Source organism: Calliphora vicina, chromosome 4 (genome assembly GCF_958450345.1).
Source record: "Calliphora vicina chromosome 4, idCalVici1.1, whole genome shotgun sequence".
NCBI classification, from domain to species: domain Eukaryota; kingdom Metazoa; phylum Arthropoda; class Insecta; order Diptera; family Calliphoridae; genus Calliphora; species Calliphora vicina.
Window position 1 is genome coordinate 715,461 of NC_088783.1, and position 14,132 is coordinate 729,592.

At 29.3% G+C, this 14,132-nt stretch overlaps 1 protein-coding gene across 1 annotated transcript in view; it reads right to left on the minus strand.

Annotated features, from left to right (window-relative positions):
* Positions 1 to 342: 342 nt before the first annotated feature.
* Positions 343 to 14,132, minus strand: part of LOC135959270 (uncharacterized) — a 55,022-nt gene continuing 41,232 nt past the window's right edge. The window contains exon 8 of the mRNA XM_065510393.1: positions 343 to 10,001. Within this exon, the coding sequence (XP_065366465.1) occupies positions 5,995 to 10,001 (4,007 nt within the window). The 3' untranslated portion in view covers positions 343 to 5,994. The remainder of the gene's footprint in view (positions 10,002 to 14,132) is intronic.

Here is a 14,132-nt window from a genome sequence, read left to right on the forward strand (position 1 = left end):
ATGCCGTTTTAAAAAACAAAAATTTCGAAATTTTGCTAAAAAATAATTTTTTTTTGGCAAAAAAATGCATATTTCTAAAACGACAGCGAAGATTAAAAACATGTTAAGCCTTTCTTAAAGGTAATTTTATTATTTAATTTCGGTTTTTTTCATTTTAGTCAATTTGCGATTTTATATTATTTTCTTTATATTGTTAATACAAATTCGTTATACGCGTAAAAAATTTATTAATTTGAATGAAATGTAATTCTTAAACATTTAAATGATTCTCATTTTTATAATAAAATTACGCAATAAACTCACCCTATACACCCATCACCCCATCCCGAATTGAATTAAATATTTTTGGTCGGTCATTAATGACATTTTTGGGTTTTTATTGCATAATTAATAATTATTGTTTCAATCTTCTTTATTTTCGTAACTTTACTAATATTTACATTTTAAAAATTAACAAAAAAAAAAAATAACTTAAAATACCACAACTTTAATTAAAATTAATTTATTCATAATCAGAAAAATTTTATTATTTGGTATTTCTTTATTTAAACAAAGGAGTCATAAATACTGAATGATTAACACAAAGAAATAAAATGAAAAGCATTTAACTACAAAAATAATTTACTACAATTTAAATCGACAATTGAAACATATCGATGGATTAATGCAGAAAGAATGTAAGGCTGTATCTCAATTCGTATTTTGATTACACAAAAATAATAAGAACTTTCTCAGATTCTCCTTGCATAATAAAAAAAATAATAAGAACTTTCTCAGATTCTCCTTGCATAATTCCAACGATAAACAAAATCGCAAAAAACACATAACTTAATATAAGAAGTAAAATACATAATAATATAAATTGTGCAAATTCAGAAACAAATCCTTTAATTAAAATATATGTAAGCGATATACATACATACGTTTGTAGTAGTTTGAACTTTGATAAAATCATAAAACTTACTTAATGCTAGGAACAGAATTGCACAGTATGGGCATAATAGTATACGACGTAATAGTATGTCGACATACACACAGTTACTAAATTATACGTACGATCGACTTTTTTTTAAAATCTATATACAGTAGTTTTGACTTACCTGCCTTTTACTTAAGAGCATTTTGCATATAAGTGCACAAAACTTGTGTTTTGAATATTTATTTACCAAACTCCATATAAATTCGTTAATTTAAGTGCATTGTTCATACCTGCACATTTAAGATAAGTGCATACATAATACTTTTGGAAGCTATAACTGGTTTTCATGAAAAAATTTAATTTAGCTGCCTAATACAAAATTAAATCAAAACAAATAAGAGGTTAACTGCATTTTTAACTTATCTGCACAAAATATCGTGCAAAGTTGATTGTGCAGGTAAGTCAAAATTACTGTATTTAAAAATACAAGGCCTAACTCATTCATTCACTCACTCACTCATTCACTGACTCATCAGTCATGAGTGAGTGAATGAATAAGTCAGGCCTTGTATTTTTATATATATAGATTTTTAAAAAAAAGGCTCAAAAAGTCGATCGCACGTATACTTTAGTAACTGTGTGTAAGTCTAGGAATGACCACAATTTTTAACACTTTATGAAAGAAAACCCGGTAAATAAAAAAAATAATGATGCAGTTTTGTTTGAAATCTATTTTTATTTCTATGCAACCAATGAAAATGTTGTTGCAATGTAAGCTTGCAAAATTAATCATGAAAAACAATAAAAAAAATTACAAAAGCCTACATACGACCCTGATTTTTTTTGAATACTAACAGATATGCAAGGCAAATTATTAAATCTACAGTTCAAACAATACCAAAAGTAAATACCACAAAATTGGCCGAAGAACTCGCAACAAGTTCAGAAGTTATTGTTCATACACGAACAATTCAAACAACCTTAAATAGTAATGGTTATTATAGCAGAACTCCTCGTAAATTAGCGAAAAGAATCACAATCTTCGTTTGGAATTCGCCCAACAGCACATTTAAAAGGACATGGAATTCTGGAAGCGAGTTTTGTTCACTGAAGAGACTAAGTATAACATATTTGGAAGTGATGGGACAGATACACTATGGCGCAATACAAATACAGCAATGGATCCAAAAAACTTACAGTTAAGCATGGTGGTGGCAGTGTAATAGATTGGGGTGTTGTCGCTGCTTCTGCAGTGGCAAAGTTAGTGTTTAATGAGGGTAATATGGATCGTTATCAGTACAAATCCATTTTGGAACAAAATTTGAGAGAATCGGTTGATATTTTAACTCTTGGTGGGAGATTCTACAATGGAAGATCCGAAAACAGCATATTACTAGTGCACCAATGCTAAAGGGGAAGCTTCAAGAAGAATCGCAAAATATAACGTCCGCAAAACTGGAAAATTTAGTTGCTTCGATGCCCAGACGCTTGTGGCCAAACGAAATATTGAATTTAATGAAAATCTGTATTCCCTGAAAAATGTTTATTTAGTGTAGATCATATGTAGACTTTTGTCAAAATATTCTTTTAATTTTTTGTAAATAATAGTTTAAATTATAAATTTAGCGATATTTATTTTAATATAAAATGCATTTAAAATAAAACTGCATCATTACGTTTAGAAGTCCGCGATTTCCGAAAATAATGGTCATACGTATACTTTTGTCGGTCACTGTAAGTCTACATTTATTAAAGACCGAAAGTAATAATTTTTTTCTTTCGGAAGAAAAGTTTCACCATTATCGTAAGATACATATATATTATTTTGTTCACCGTAACCAATATTAATGAGAAATACATATATTTTTTGGTTATTCAAATAATATTTTATTTATAAAATGAATAAACATTTCTTACAAAACTGCCAGTTTTGTTTACTTTGTCAAAGATATTGAAGTTCTTTGACCTACAAACCCCGTTACATATAAAATAGCGACAACTGAAAAATAAAATTACTTTTGATAATGATTATTTGTAACCAAACATCTTTGTTTGGTTATTCATAACTAAGAAAAATATTTCTCATTTATATTGTTATACGATTTGATTATAACCATTATTTGAATTCATCAATGTTAATGGCTAAATAAAACTGTTTCTTCATTTCTCTTATAACAGTTACGTCCCTTGTATTTATAGTAATAATAAAATATTGTTACGAATTTTCAATAACGATTTGAATTTACTGCTGTAACGACTGCCAGCAACATTCATCATGTTAAAAACATGTCCATCAGTAGAAGCTTCTACTTATCAACAATGTTGATAGCATGTTTAAGCAGCTAACATTAACCTCAAAAGCTCTAGAATTCGAATATACTAGTTTTGACCATTAAGAACAATCTAGGCTACTCGGATGAAGATGGCAGTGTGTATAAATAGTGACTGGGGTTGCAGTAGTCAGTGAGTTTATCATAGGCGCTGTAAGAGTTATCATCAACTGTCTTGTACATTATAAAGTGTAATTTAAGTGAGTGTGTATTAAAAAACACATAGTGATTATTTCAACTGTTGTTATACATTTGAATAAATAAAGAGTTGTTACAATTGTTAAACTACTAAACTGCATATATTTGAAATCAAAAATATCCGGTTTATTTAAAGGGAATAAACAAACGTTTTTAAAAGGTAAAAACGTAACAATATACATACATGCATATGTACATTGTACATATTATTTTTTTGTTTTTAAAATTTTAACATATTTTAAATCCAAACAAAATAAAACGCAGTTATGGGTAAATCCAATGTATTTACGACGCATTTACGCCCACATGTCGTACACTCGAATTCTGTTCCTACGATAAAACTGTATACTACGCAAGATTTTTTTAATTTAAAAACTTTATACAATAAAATAAACTTAATGGTTGTGTAATTTTTTATTTTTTTAATTTACAGCCGTATTCAAAATGAAAAACTAGATGCTAACTTCATTATGGGTAAATATCCATAAGGGAAAGTTAACCACTCATTAGCTAGCATAAAGTTTTTAAATTTGAATTCGGTTGAAAGAGTTTTGTTCTTGGGAATATTGTTGATCTCAAAAATAGTTTTATGTGAATATTTAAAAGATTTCTCAAACATTTTGAGATATTTTATTAATTTTACGATTACATATTTTTAATTATATTTGTTTGTTTTTGTATAGATTGTTCAAGAATTTTAAATAATTCAAATTATAAATATATCGAGTCATAACCGCAAAAAAATCGTAAGCGCCAAAAACCAAAATTTACAGGGAAAGGTTTTTTTTAAATATTCAAGGCGAAGTATTACCGTGAAATTGAATACGTATGTATGTATGCACTGTTACTTCTAAACTATACATTGCACTTATTTTATTTCATATATTTCCAAGATAACGGGTATTTATGTCGCTTACGTCCTTTTCGCTGGCAGTTACACCCTTCCAAATTTTTTAAAAACACAACTTAGTGTTTACATTTTTTTATTTTGGTCATATTATATTCGTGTACAAAAATTCAAATTAACGATTTTAATATTAAAAGACTAATATTAATTAATATGTTGAAACGAATAAAGACGTAATCGCCACTTCATGTTCACAAAATAAGTAGAAAAAACAATAAATTGTACTTAATTCTAAATTGTTTTTGCTGTAAAATCATAGCGATGGTATTTTGTGAGATGATGTGAATGATCGAGAGCTATCGATGTTTATCAAAAAACGAAAATTGATACTCATGGCGCTTACGTATTTTTGGCGGTTATGGCTCGATATGTTTATGAGCAATTCAAATCTGGTTTCATCAATAGCAAGAACTTACATAAATACAATGGGGGCTTTAATAATAACTCAAAAACTAAGCATATAATATTTAAGAATGTCAAACATGAAACATTTGGCCGTTCCTCTGCAAGAAAACTAAACGCACGCAGACACGCGATTTCATATATGATAATTGCATTTTTAAAAACCATAGAAATAATATTTTCTAATCTAATCATATTTAAATTTACTCTATTGCTGTTATACACATTTTCATAGATGATTAAAAACATTGAAATCGTGAAGACCAAATGCGCAAATACAACAAACATAATACGTAATGTTGTTATGTTCGCAATACTGCGTGTGAAGAAATGGTGTCGTGAATTATTTTTCATTTTACTGTTTTGTATTAAATTTGATTCAATTTGTGAAAATATTTCTAAAATCATAAAGATTCTAAACAGCTCTATGGAGTATTTGTTTGTGTGTTGAATATGAAAAAATCTGAAGACACTAGGTAAATTTTTGGACGATGTAGCATGAAATCATCGATACATTTATAAAGACATATATGTACAAAGTCATATGTACATTGTACATATGACATTAGAGGAAAAATAATGGGTTAATGTTCCCAACTAAAATTAACGTTTAGTTTGTTTGGGGAGACCATTTCTCAAAATGTTTGTCCTGGCGTCAATATTTGGTGAGCTGGATCTATGGATAAAAAGGTACTTTTTTATGGGTTTTATAGTTTTCCATATTTCTCGCAATGGAAACATATAAAATTTTGGTATCATGTGAAAGGCTTTTGAAAGGCGCTTTTTTAATTTTTATTTAATTTTGAGATAGAACTATTTCAAGTTATCCGTTTAAATTAAATTAACATAAATTCATCGAAAAGATTTTTTCCGTTTTTCGAAATTTAATCTAGTTAGAATTTCACCCAAAATAAAATGTTATTTATTTCTCATGTTTTCTTTGTGATGAACATTTTTAATGTTTTCTGTTTGTTGTATACGATAAAAGAAATAATGTGGTTATTACTTTTATATTTTTTAGTTGCGAACATACACAACTTTTTCGGAGCCACCCTAATGTACATATGCTTGAATGTATAAATACCATAGAAATATTATTCGTTCGACAAGAATGGTTCTTTAAATGATTTCGATGTATCGTAGCCGTTTGCAGATTCTATATAATATCTAAAATACACGATGTAGAAGTAATAAATGATTATTAAACAAGAAATACAAAACAAACAAATGGCTAATTCTTATCTCTTGCGTCGTTTGGTTTTCTTTTTTAAAGCCCCCACTGCTGTTTGGGGCGTTGTAACAATGGGAAGTGGTATGGTAGAAGTAGATACACTACTTGATACCGAGATCAATGATTCGTCATTGTCGTGTGAAGAACGACCTCCTAACTCAACGCCACTTTCTTCAGCTGATGACGTTGACGAAGATGTTGCGGCTTCAATAGCGGCAATCAAATTAATTTTGTGTTCTAGTTTTTTTGTTTTTATTTTATGTTGATTATGAACTGTTGAAACGGGGATAGAAAAAACATTATCGTCTGATGTTGTTGCTGGCATGGGACCCTCACTGTCTGTAGTAGTCGAGTGTATAAGTGTCTGTGCTCTCAAAGGTTGATTTTTAACACATTTTGCGGTTAATGCTGGCAAAGTGTCATCTGAAACTGTTGTTGCCTGGTCAAGTTGGGATTCTGTCATGGCTATTAAAGGTATTAATTCTTCATCATCTATTTCTTGGTGTTGTTGTTGTTCCTTTTGTTTTTGAATTTCCTTTATTTGCTGTTGCTTTTTGCGTTTTTGTTTTTTTGTCATTTTCTTTTCCTCCATGATAACAATTTCTTCCGATCCTGAAGAATATGTGGATGAAGAAAACTTATCATTGGTTGTATTGGTAGTGGTCGTATTTGTTTCCTGCGAACTTTGTTCCAAGCTCATGTAGGGATCGTCATTCTCATTCAGAGATTTATAATCGGCTAGGGAAGGGTCCTCAAAAGCTGCAGAAGAATGATTTGATGAGAATGCGGGTGATAGTTCAGTATTTTCTGTAGAACCGAGTGAGTGTTCATTTTCATAATGTAAAGATCCACAAAGAGCAAGAATAAGATTTTGTTCCGTAAAACCACGAGGAGCGGGAGTTATTTTTCGTTGCAATGCTGGATTTTCTTGTAAAGGACTTTCAAAATTAATCAAACTGATGTCCCTTAAAGAGTTGCTTTTATTTTCTGACATTAACTGCAGGGGCTCAAGAGCTGGTAACGGCGGTAATGGATCCAAAGATTTCAAAATTGAAAATTCATCAAAACTTGTTTGTTTTTCCATTTCATTTGGAGTAGGCAGTTCAGGTAGCAACTTATCAGAAATATTCAATTTACTGCCAGATTTGCAAAGATTTTTATTTATCATTTCCGCTCCACTTAAAGTTTTCCAGGCAGACGTTAGCGGTAGGGGAGGATTTATTGTTTTATTTACTAATTTGTTTGGTTTTCCATATAAACTTAGCGTGTTTTCTAGCAATTCTTTTTCATTTGAATTACCTTTAATTTTTACTTTATCGTATTTATCAATGTCCTTTTTATCAATGCTCTCCTCCTTAGTACATTTTTCATTATCTAAATTCTCTTTAGTAAATGAAGATAAATCCGCTGCGGGTTCTTTACTTAAATCTACACATTTTTTAAGTTCATCTTTGGAAATTCCTTTACCCTTCTTTTTTGGTGAAGTTGGCGTCGATGCATTGTGCATAGTTTCACTTATCGCTGCTTTAGTATCCGTTTTATTATCGGGCGAATCCTTTTCCTTTTGAAGATCTTTGTTAGTAATCTTCAAATCTTGAGTGATTCTCGAGTTTTCTTTAAGTTTATTTTTCCTATCTTGTTTAGTTTTAGTTAAATCAAAGTCCTTACACACCTGCAAATTGTCTGCAGTCAATATAACCAATTCGGAGTCACTTGTTTCATCATTAATTTGATTTTTGACAGATGCATCGCTTATTTTTTTTATTTCTTCTTTAGTTTCTACTTCTTTTAGTTCAAAAGATACAATTTCAATGTTTGCGACATTATTATTCTCTTTTTCATTTTTGAGTTCTTCGGGTTTAATGACAATTTCCAATGAATTTGTCTTTTTAGTCTGACTATTAACTATGTTTTTAGCTTTTGCACTTCCTCCGGAATTATTAATTAGCATATCCTTTTCACAATTATCCTCTATAATTTTAATGGAATCCGAGCTTTCTCTCTCATTGCTCTTTGTTCTTTTCAACTCACTTTTATCCGATTTATTCTTGCCGGATTTATCTTTATATTCTGTTATTGTGCATTCAGGATCGGACTCGACAATTTCTTCATTTATTTCATTTTCGTCATCTAATATTGTAGTATTATTACTTGAAATATCAGTGATGTTTTGTTCTTTACATGCAATAACTTTTCCTTTAGCTTTTTCACCTTTTCTCAATTCAATACAATTTTCATTATTTGGCGTTTCATTGTTCTTCGCTTTAATGCTGTTTTTTTTGGTCTGATTCCTTCCCTGCAGTTCATGGTCTTTACTAAAAGCCATATTTGTAAAATCAGATTCATCCTTTGAAGGTATATTGACTATTTCTTCTTTGTTTAAATCCAAACTTAGCTTGCATATGTCCTTTTCTTCGCATATGAAAGGATTTAACGTTTCAATGATTTTATGATTATCTGTTTTAATAATTGTCTTTTCGTCTTTTTTTATTTCAACTACACTTCCACCTAATTGCTGGTCATTATGTTGCTTAGTTAATAAAACGTCATTTACGACCGATTTATTGGTTTTAATCAAATCATTTGTTTTATTTCCTTTTTCTTTTATGGCAGTGTTACTTTTTATTAAATTATGTGATGTTAGGTTTTCATTTTTGTTTCTTATATTTGGTTCTAAATTGTTTCCTACATTTTCGTTATCCGGCTTAATTTTTGTAATTTCAATTTGATCTGATTTAGGAGAAATCGTGGCAGTAGCATTCACATCAATGCATTTATCTTTGACGAACTTATTAGCATTCTTGATGTTTACTGCATTGTCTTGTTCTCGTATTTTTAAAGTCTTTTTAGAATTATCTTTCGTTACATTAGCTTCTTCCTTTATCAAAATATCTTTTACATTCGAATGATTATCTTTGTTTTCTACAACAATAGATTTTTTTTCTGTTTTTGTTTTTGTATTATTAATTTCAGATTCTTCAAAATCATTTTGGGGTTGCTTTTTAGCATCCATTTTTTGTTGAATTTTTGATCGAGCAACTTTATCAGTTTTGTTTGACTTTATTTCTGCAATTTCCACTGACTGTTCAAATTTTTTCATTGAATGTGTAGCTCCGCCTTGAATGTGCATCTCCTTCTTTGATCTAACTGAAGTTGCGGTTATGTCACACACTTTTTGGGTAATCTTTAGCTCAGTTGAAATTTCTTTTAAAGAAGGTGGATTCCCTGACAATCCAGTTTCTGTTTTCTTTTTCTCACACACTTTTCCGGATAGAGAACATTCTTGTTTTTGATTTTCACTTGTTAAAAGTAAAGATTTACTCTCATGAAAATTAATTTCTTCACCCAATGTGTCTTTTTTTAAATTGCATGTTTTATGACCTTTTAGCTGAATTTCTTTTGGTTTTTTATTTAATGATGACAATTCTTCAAAATCAGTTTTATCTTTTCCCTTGTTTTTCGCAAGTGTTGCCTTTGACCTGATTGCACTGGTCTTTTCCTTTTCTCGCTTATTGAGTTCATCGTCAACTTCTTTAGCTATGACTGGAACAACAAGTTTATTGCTTATAGTTTCAGGAGCCTGATACTGCTCGTTGTTTTTTCGAGCTTCTTCTTCGTTTTGAAGAATAGTCTTTTCATCACAAAATATTGCCACTACAGGACGAAACAGACTTTCATCGCAGTTTTCATGTATTATTGTATCTTCTGCAGCTAGCTGAGAAACAACTTCGTCTAAAATATCTGTTTTAACGTCGGCAGTTAGGCAAGATGTAACAGTCGTCACCGTTCCTAAGGGATTCACAATTTTCTCAATAGAAGCGGTTGGTTTCTTAATTGAATCTAGGGACTCATAACTCGAACTGTTGTCATACGAATGAATATTAGGTAGAACACTGGCGAGGGCAGCTGCCGAAGCTGAACTAGCGTGAATATAGTCTTTATCATCCTCAGCTGTTAGTGCGTCATAAAAAGCAACATTATCACTTGAACCGGCAGTTTCACAACCATGACCACCTTTATTGAAGCAAAAAGAAATAGAGGAAAGAAGAGAAAAAATAAACATTGCATAAGAAAGAGCAGTTCATACAAATATTAAAAAAGCCAAAGGCATTTTAGTTTAAATGTGAATGAATTCAATTTTAATTGGTTTATTAAGAAATATACACGTATTTGAATTTTTCTCAACGGCACTGAAAAGCTATAATAATATTTTATATGATAACTGTAAACGTTTCTAAATTCTTCTTGTTTTTAATAGATAGTGCAAAAATCTAAACGTAAAAGGTTAAATAAATAAAGGATAAATTAAAAACGAATTCAAAATTAACGGGGGTTATTTTAAATAAACTTTTCGAAAATGTGTTTTTGGTAGGTGAATTTAAAAAAGAAAATAGCGTAGTAGGTGATTCGTATGAACATAAATATAAATTAAAACTTTTAATTTCAAAATCGACATGCTGCTTTTTTTTATTTTTTTTTTTTATTAAACTCTCGATTAAATAATTTATATCTATAAAAGCTTAAAAAATACTCGAACCCGTGAGTGAGATCAATTTAAAATGCAAAATATTGTTAAAACTAAGCAACATCAAGATTTTGTTTATATTTATCTTGTTTAGCGCAAACGGAACCATGATGATGTTAAACATAATTATTTCTAGAGGCAAAAGAACAATAACAACATTTAGGCCGCAAATATAACGTTTTGTTGGGCAGGAAATTAGATATTATTTTTTAAGCATTTAAACATCAAGAAAAACTTTGGCTTTTTATTAATAGTTCAATGTGAAACATACTCTTTTCTCATTTAGCAGTGCTATGTTATTTTTCTCTGACTCTTTCTCTCTGCTTGCTCTTTTCTCATTCATTTTATTTTTTAAAACAAGTACAACAAACTTAATCACTTAATTATACAAAATAATAGTTGATATTTAACATAAGTATGTTAAAACATTTTCAAAAATAATTCAAATAAGAAAATACACAAGCATTATTTTTATATTCTCTGAAATAAATGCATCTTAAATATTGTATAACAATTAGGTTAACAGAAAGAGATTTAGTAAAGGATAAGGTTGCACAATGGAGTTTTTTTTAGGTTTTTATGAATTAATTTTATATTCCGGTATTAATATGTATAGTAAATAAACATTTTAAATATATGAACATATGTAAATACGTTGCAAAGTGCAACATTGAATTGGAGGGATGGATGATAGGCCATTCTAACGCAGAATGATAAAATTCAAATATTGTTTGTTTACATTTAAATCTTATAGACTAATGAACATTTTTATGGAAATGAAGTTCTATGATTAATTTTGCAATACTAAAAGTTTATGAGAAAGACTTTTACATATTCAACGATCTTAAATGTTATCATTATTCCATTGAATATAAATGCAATCATAAACTGTCCCAAAACTTTTTTTTGGTTTGGAACACTAACTTCACGCCATCATTCTGCATTGGATTGGTTTACCAACAGACCATAACTCTCAAATGTTTACAAAATGATATTATTAATATTTGTATATTCTTACTACATACAATATATTTTCATGTACTAATTTTAAAACATCACCAAAATACTTATTTATATACATTCCCAATAACAAATACACATAAAGAAATAAAATATCATGCGATCAAATAGAAAATTAATAAAAGCTAAATTTTTTTAAAATAAATTATAGATTATCCACAAAACCAAGATAGATATGAATGTATGTATGTATGTACATGCGACCTGCTCTTAAAATAATTTAGCTTCATACGTTTTTTTGGCTCTAATTTTTTATTTTTTATTTTTTGTTTATAATATTTATTTTAGTTTATGTAAATATTAGGGAATTTCTTCATATTCTTTTTTTTCTCTTCTATTTCAATAATTATTATAATTTATATAAATTTGTGTATTAATACTTTTATTAATGTAATTGAATTGATTTAGTTGTAGTCATGCTAATTTGGGCTTGCGGAAATAAATAAAAAAAATCGGATTATAGGAACCTGTGCCGAAATCCTTTAAATACATGCATACACAAAAAAACAATATCGAAACCTAATAACATTTTGTATTGGGAAACAGGTAACAGAAACTTTCAAAATTTTTGCAGACCATACAAAAAACTACAAAATTCTAAATTGTATGTTTTGAAACTGAATCCAATTCTCTACATTAAAATATATTGTTAAAAAAAGTGAAAAGTCAATTTTTATTAAAAAATTTTTTTATAATTTTATAACCTTAGGATGTAAAAATATTTTCATAATACTACTACCGTCCCATAAATGACATACAGCGTATAATAGAATGTATTTTAAACTCACTACAAATGCATTAAATGTTGTCAAATTTGACTTAAATTGAAACTTAAGTTTAAGACGAGGAACAATTTAAGAGCTATCTTAACACGGGATAAATAACCTCTGTTTTGCTTAATGATATTCCTCTAGGTGTTGTAATTAATTTAGACAATGAAGAAGATGTTACTAAACTGTTGGAAAAACAGTATGCCAACATTGATCAAACATTTCAGTGTTAGTATATTATACTAAAAAAACGTTTTCAACAAGTGTTTATTAGAAGACTTTATTAATAGCAAACAACTCCAAACAATATAATAATGACCTCATATTATGATATTTTATAAATTAAAGCTTGTATATTTTAATGCCATATAAATAAATATACACATCTGCTCAAAATAATAGATACACCTAATTGGAAAAAATTTAAATGGCGGTAACATTGAAAATTTCCTCGCAAGCGTTAAGAATACATCATATTATTAAAATTTCTATCTGGCAATGTCATGTCAGTCAAAAATCTGGCAACTATTTGCTTTCATGTTGATTTTTAAAAACGAATTTATTTGAATTACAAAAAATTATTTGCTCATAAAAATAGATACACATCAGTAATTTGTAATTTGTTTATATACAATTTTTTTTTTGTGCAATTTTTTGTTCCTATTTACGTGAAACAGTAAGTATAATTTAAATTTTAGCAACAATTTTATAAAAAATAGGACTCTTTTGAAGAAAATGGGACGAAATCATCATTGTACCGAAGATGAGAAAAAAATTGTTCAAACGATGAGAAATCAAGGAAAATCATTACGGGAAATAGCAAAGAGCATAGGAAGATCTTTACATTTTGTCCAAAATGCTTTATCTAAAAAACAAAAAAGAGAAACTCGCGGTAGACCAAAGAAAACCAGTCCAGAAACAGATAGGCGGATCGTCCTTATGGTTAAAAAAGACCCTTTCATATCATCGAAAGCTATTTCTGCGGAGCTATGTAACGAAATCAGTCCACAAACAGTTCGTCGTCGTCTTTTACAAGCTAAATTGCCGGGAAGAATTGCCAGAAAAGTGCCACTAATGCGCCAAAAAAATATCAAGACAAGATTAGAATTTGCTAAAGAGCACTTACAATGGTCCGGGTGTGAAGGCGAAAAAAAATGGAGAAATATTTTATGGAGCGACGAAACAAAAATAAATTTGTTTGGAAACGACTGCCAAAGAAATGTACGCCGACCAAAAGGAAAAGAATTCCACGTTAAATTTACAAAAAAGACGGTAAATCATGGCGGGGGAAACATAATGGTTTGGGGTTGCTTTTCATGGAATGGTGTTGGTCCGATATTCCGAATAGAAGATACCATGAATGCTAGTGGGTATAGAGACATATTGGAAAACGTAATGCTTCCATATGCATCGGAAAATATGCCATTAATATGGACATTCCAGCAGGACAACGACCCAAAACATAGTTCAAGATTAGTTAAAAACTGGTTCTTGGAGAATAACGTACCTGTTTTAAGCTGGCCCAGCCAATCCCCTGATTTAAACCCAATAGAAAACTTGTGGAGTGAATTAAAGATAAGGCTTTCGAAGGAAGTTTTCAAAAATAAAGACGATTTATGGGAGAAAACGCAAAAAATATGGTACGAGATTCCATTGGAGAAGTGTCAGAACTTGATATCCAGTATGCCCAGAAGAGTGGAGAAAGTTTTACAAAACAAAGGTGGATATACTGGATACTAGCTTTACTTTAATAATAAACTAATTTTTTTAAGATAAAATTTATTAGCTTTTGTTTAATAAGAATTTTTAAAAATGTATCTATTATTATGA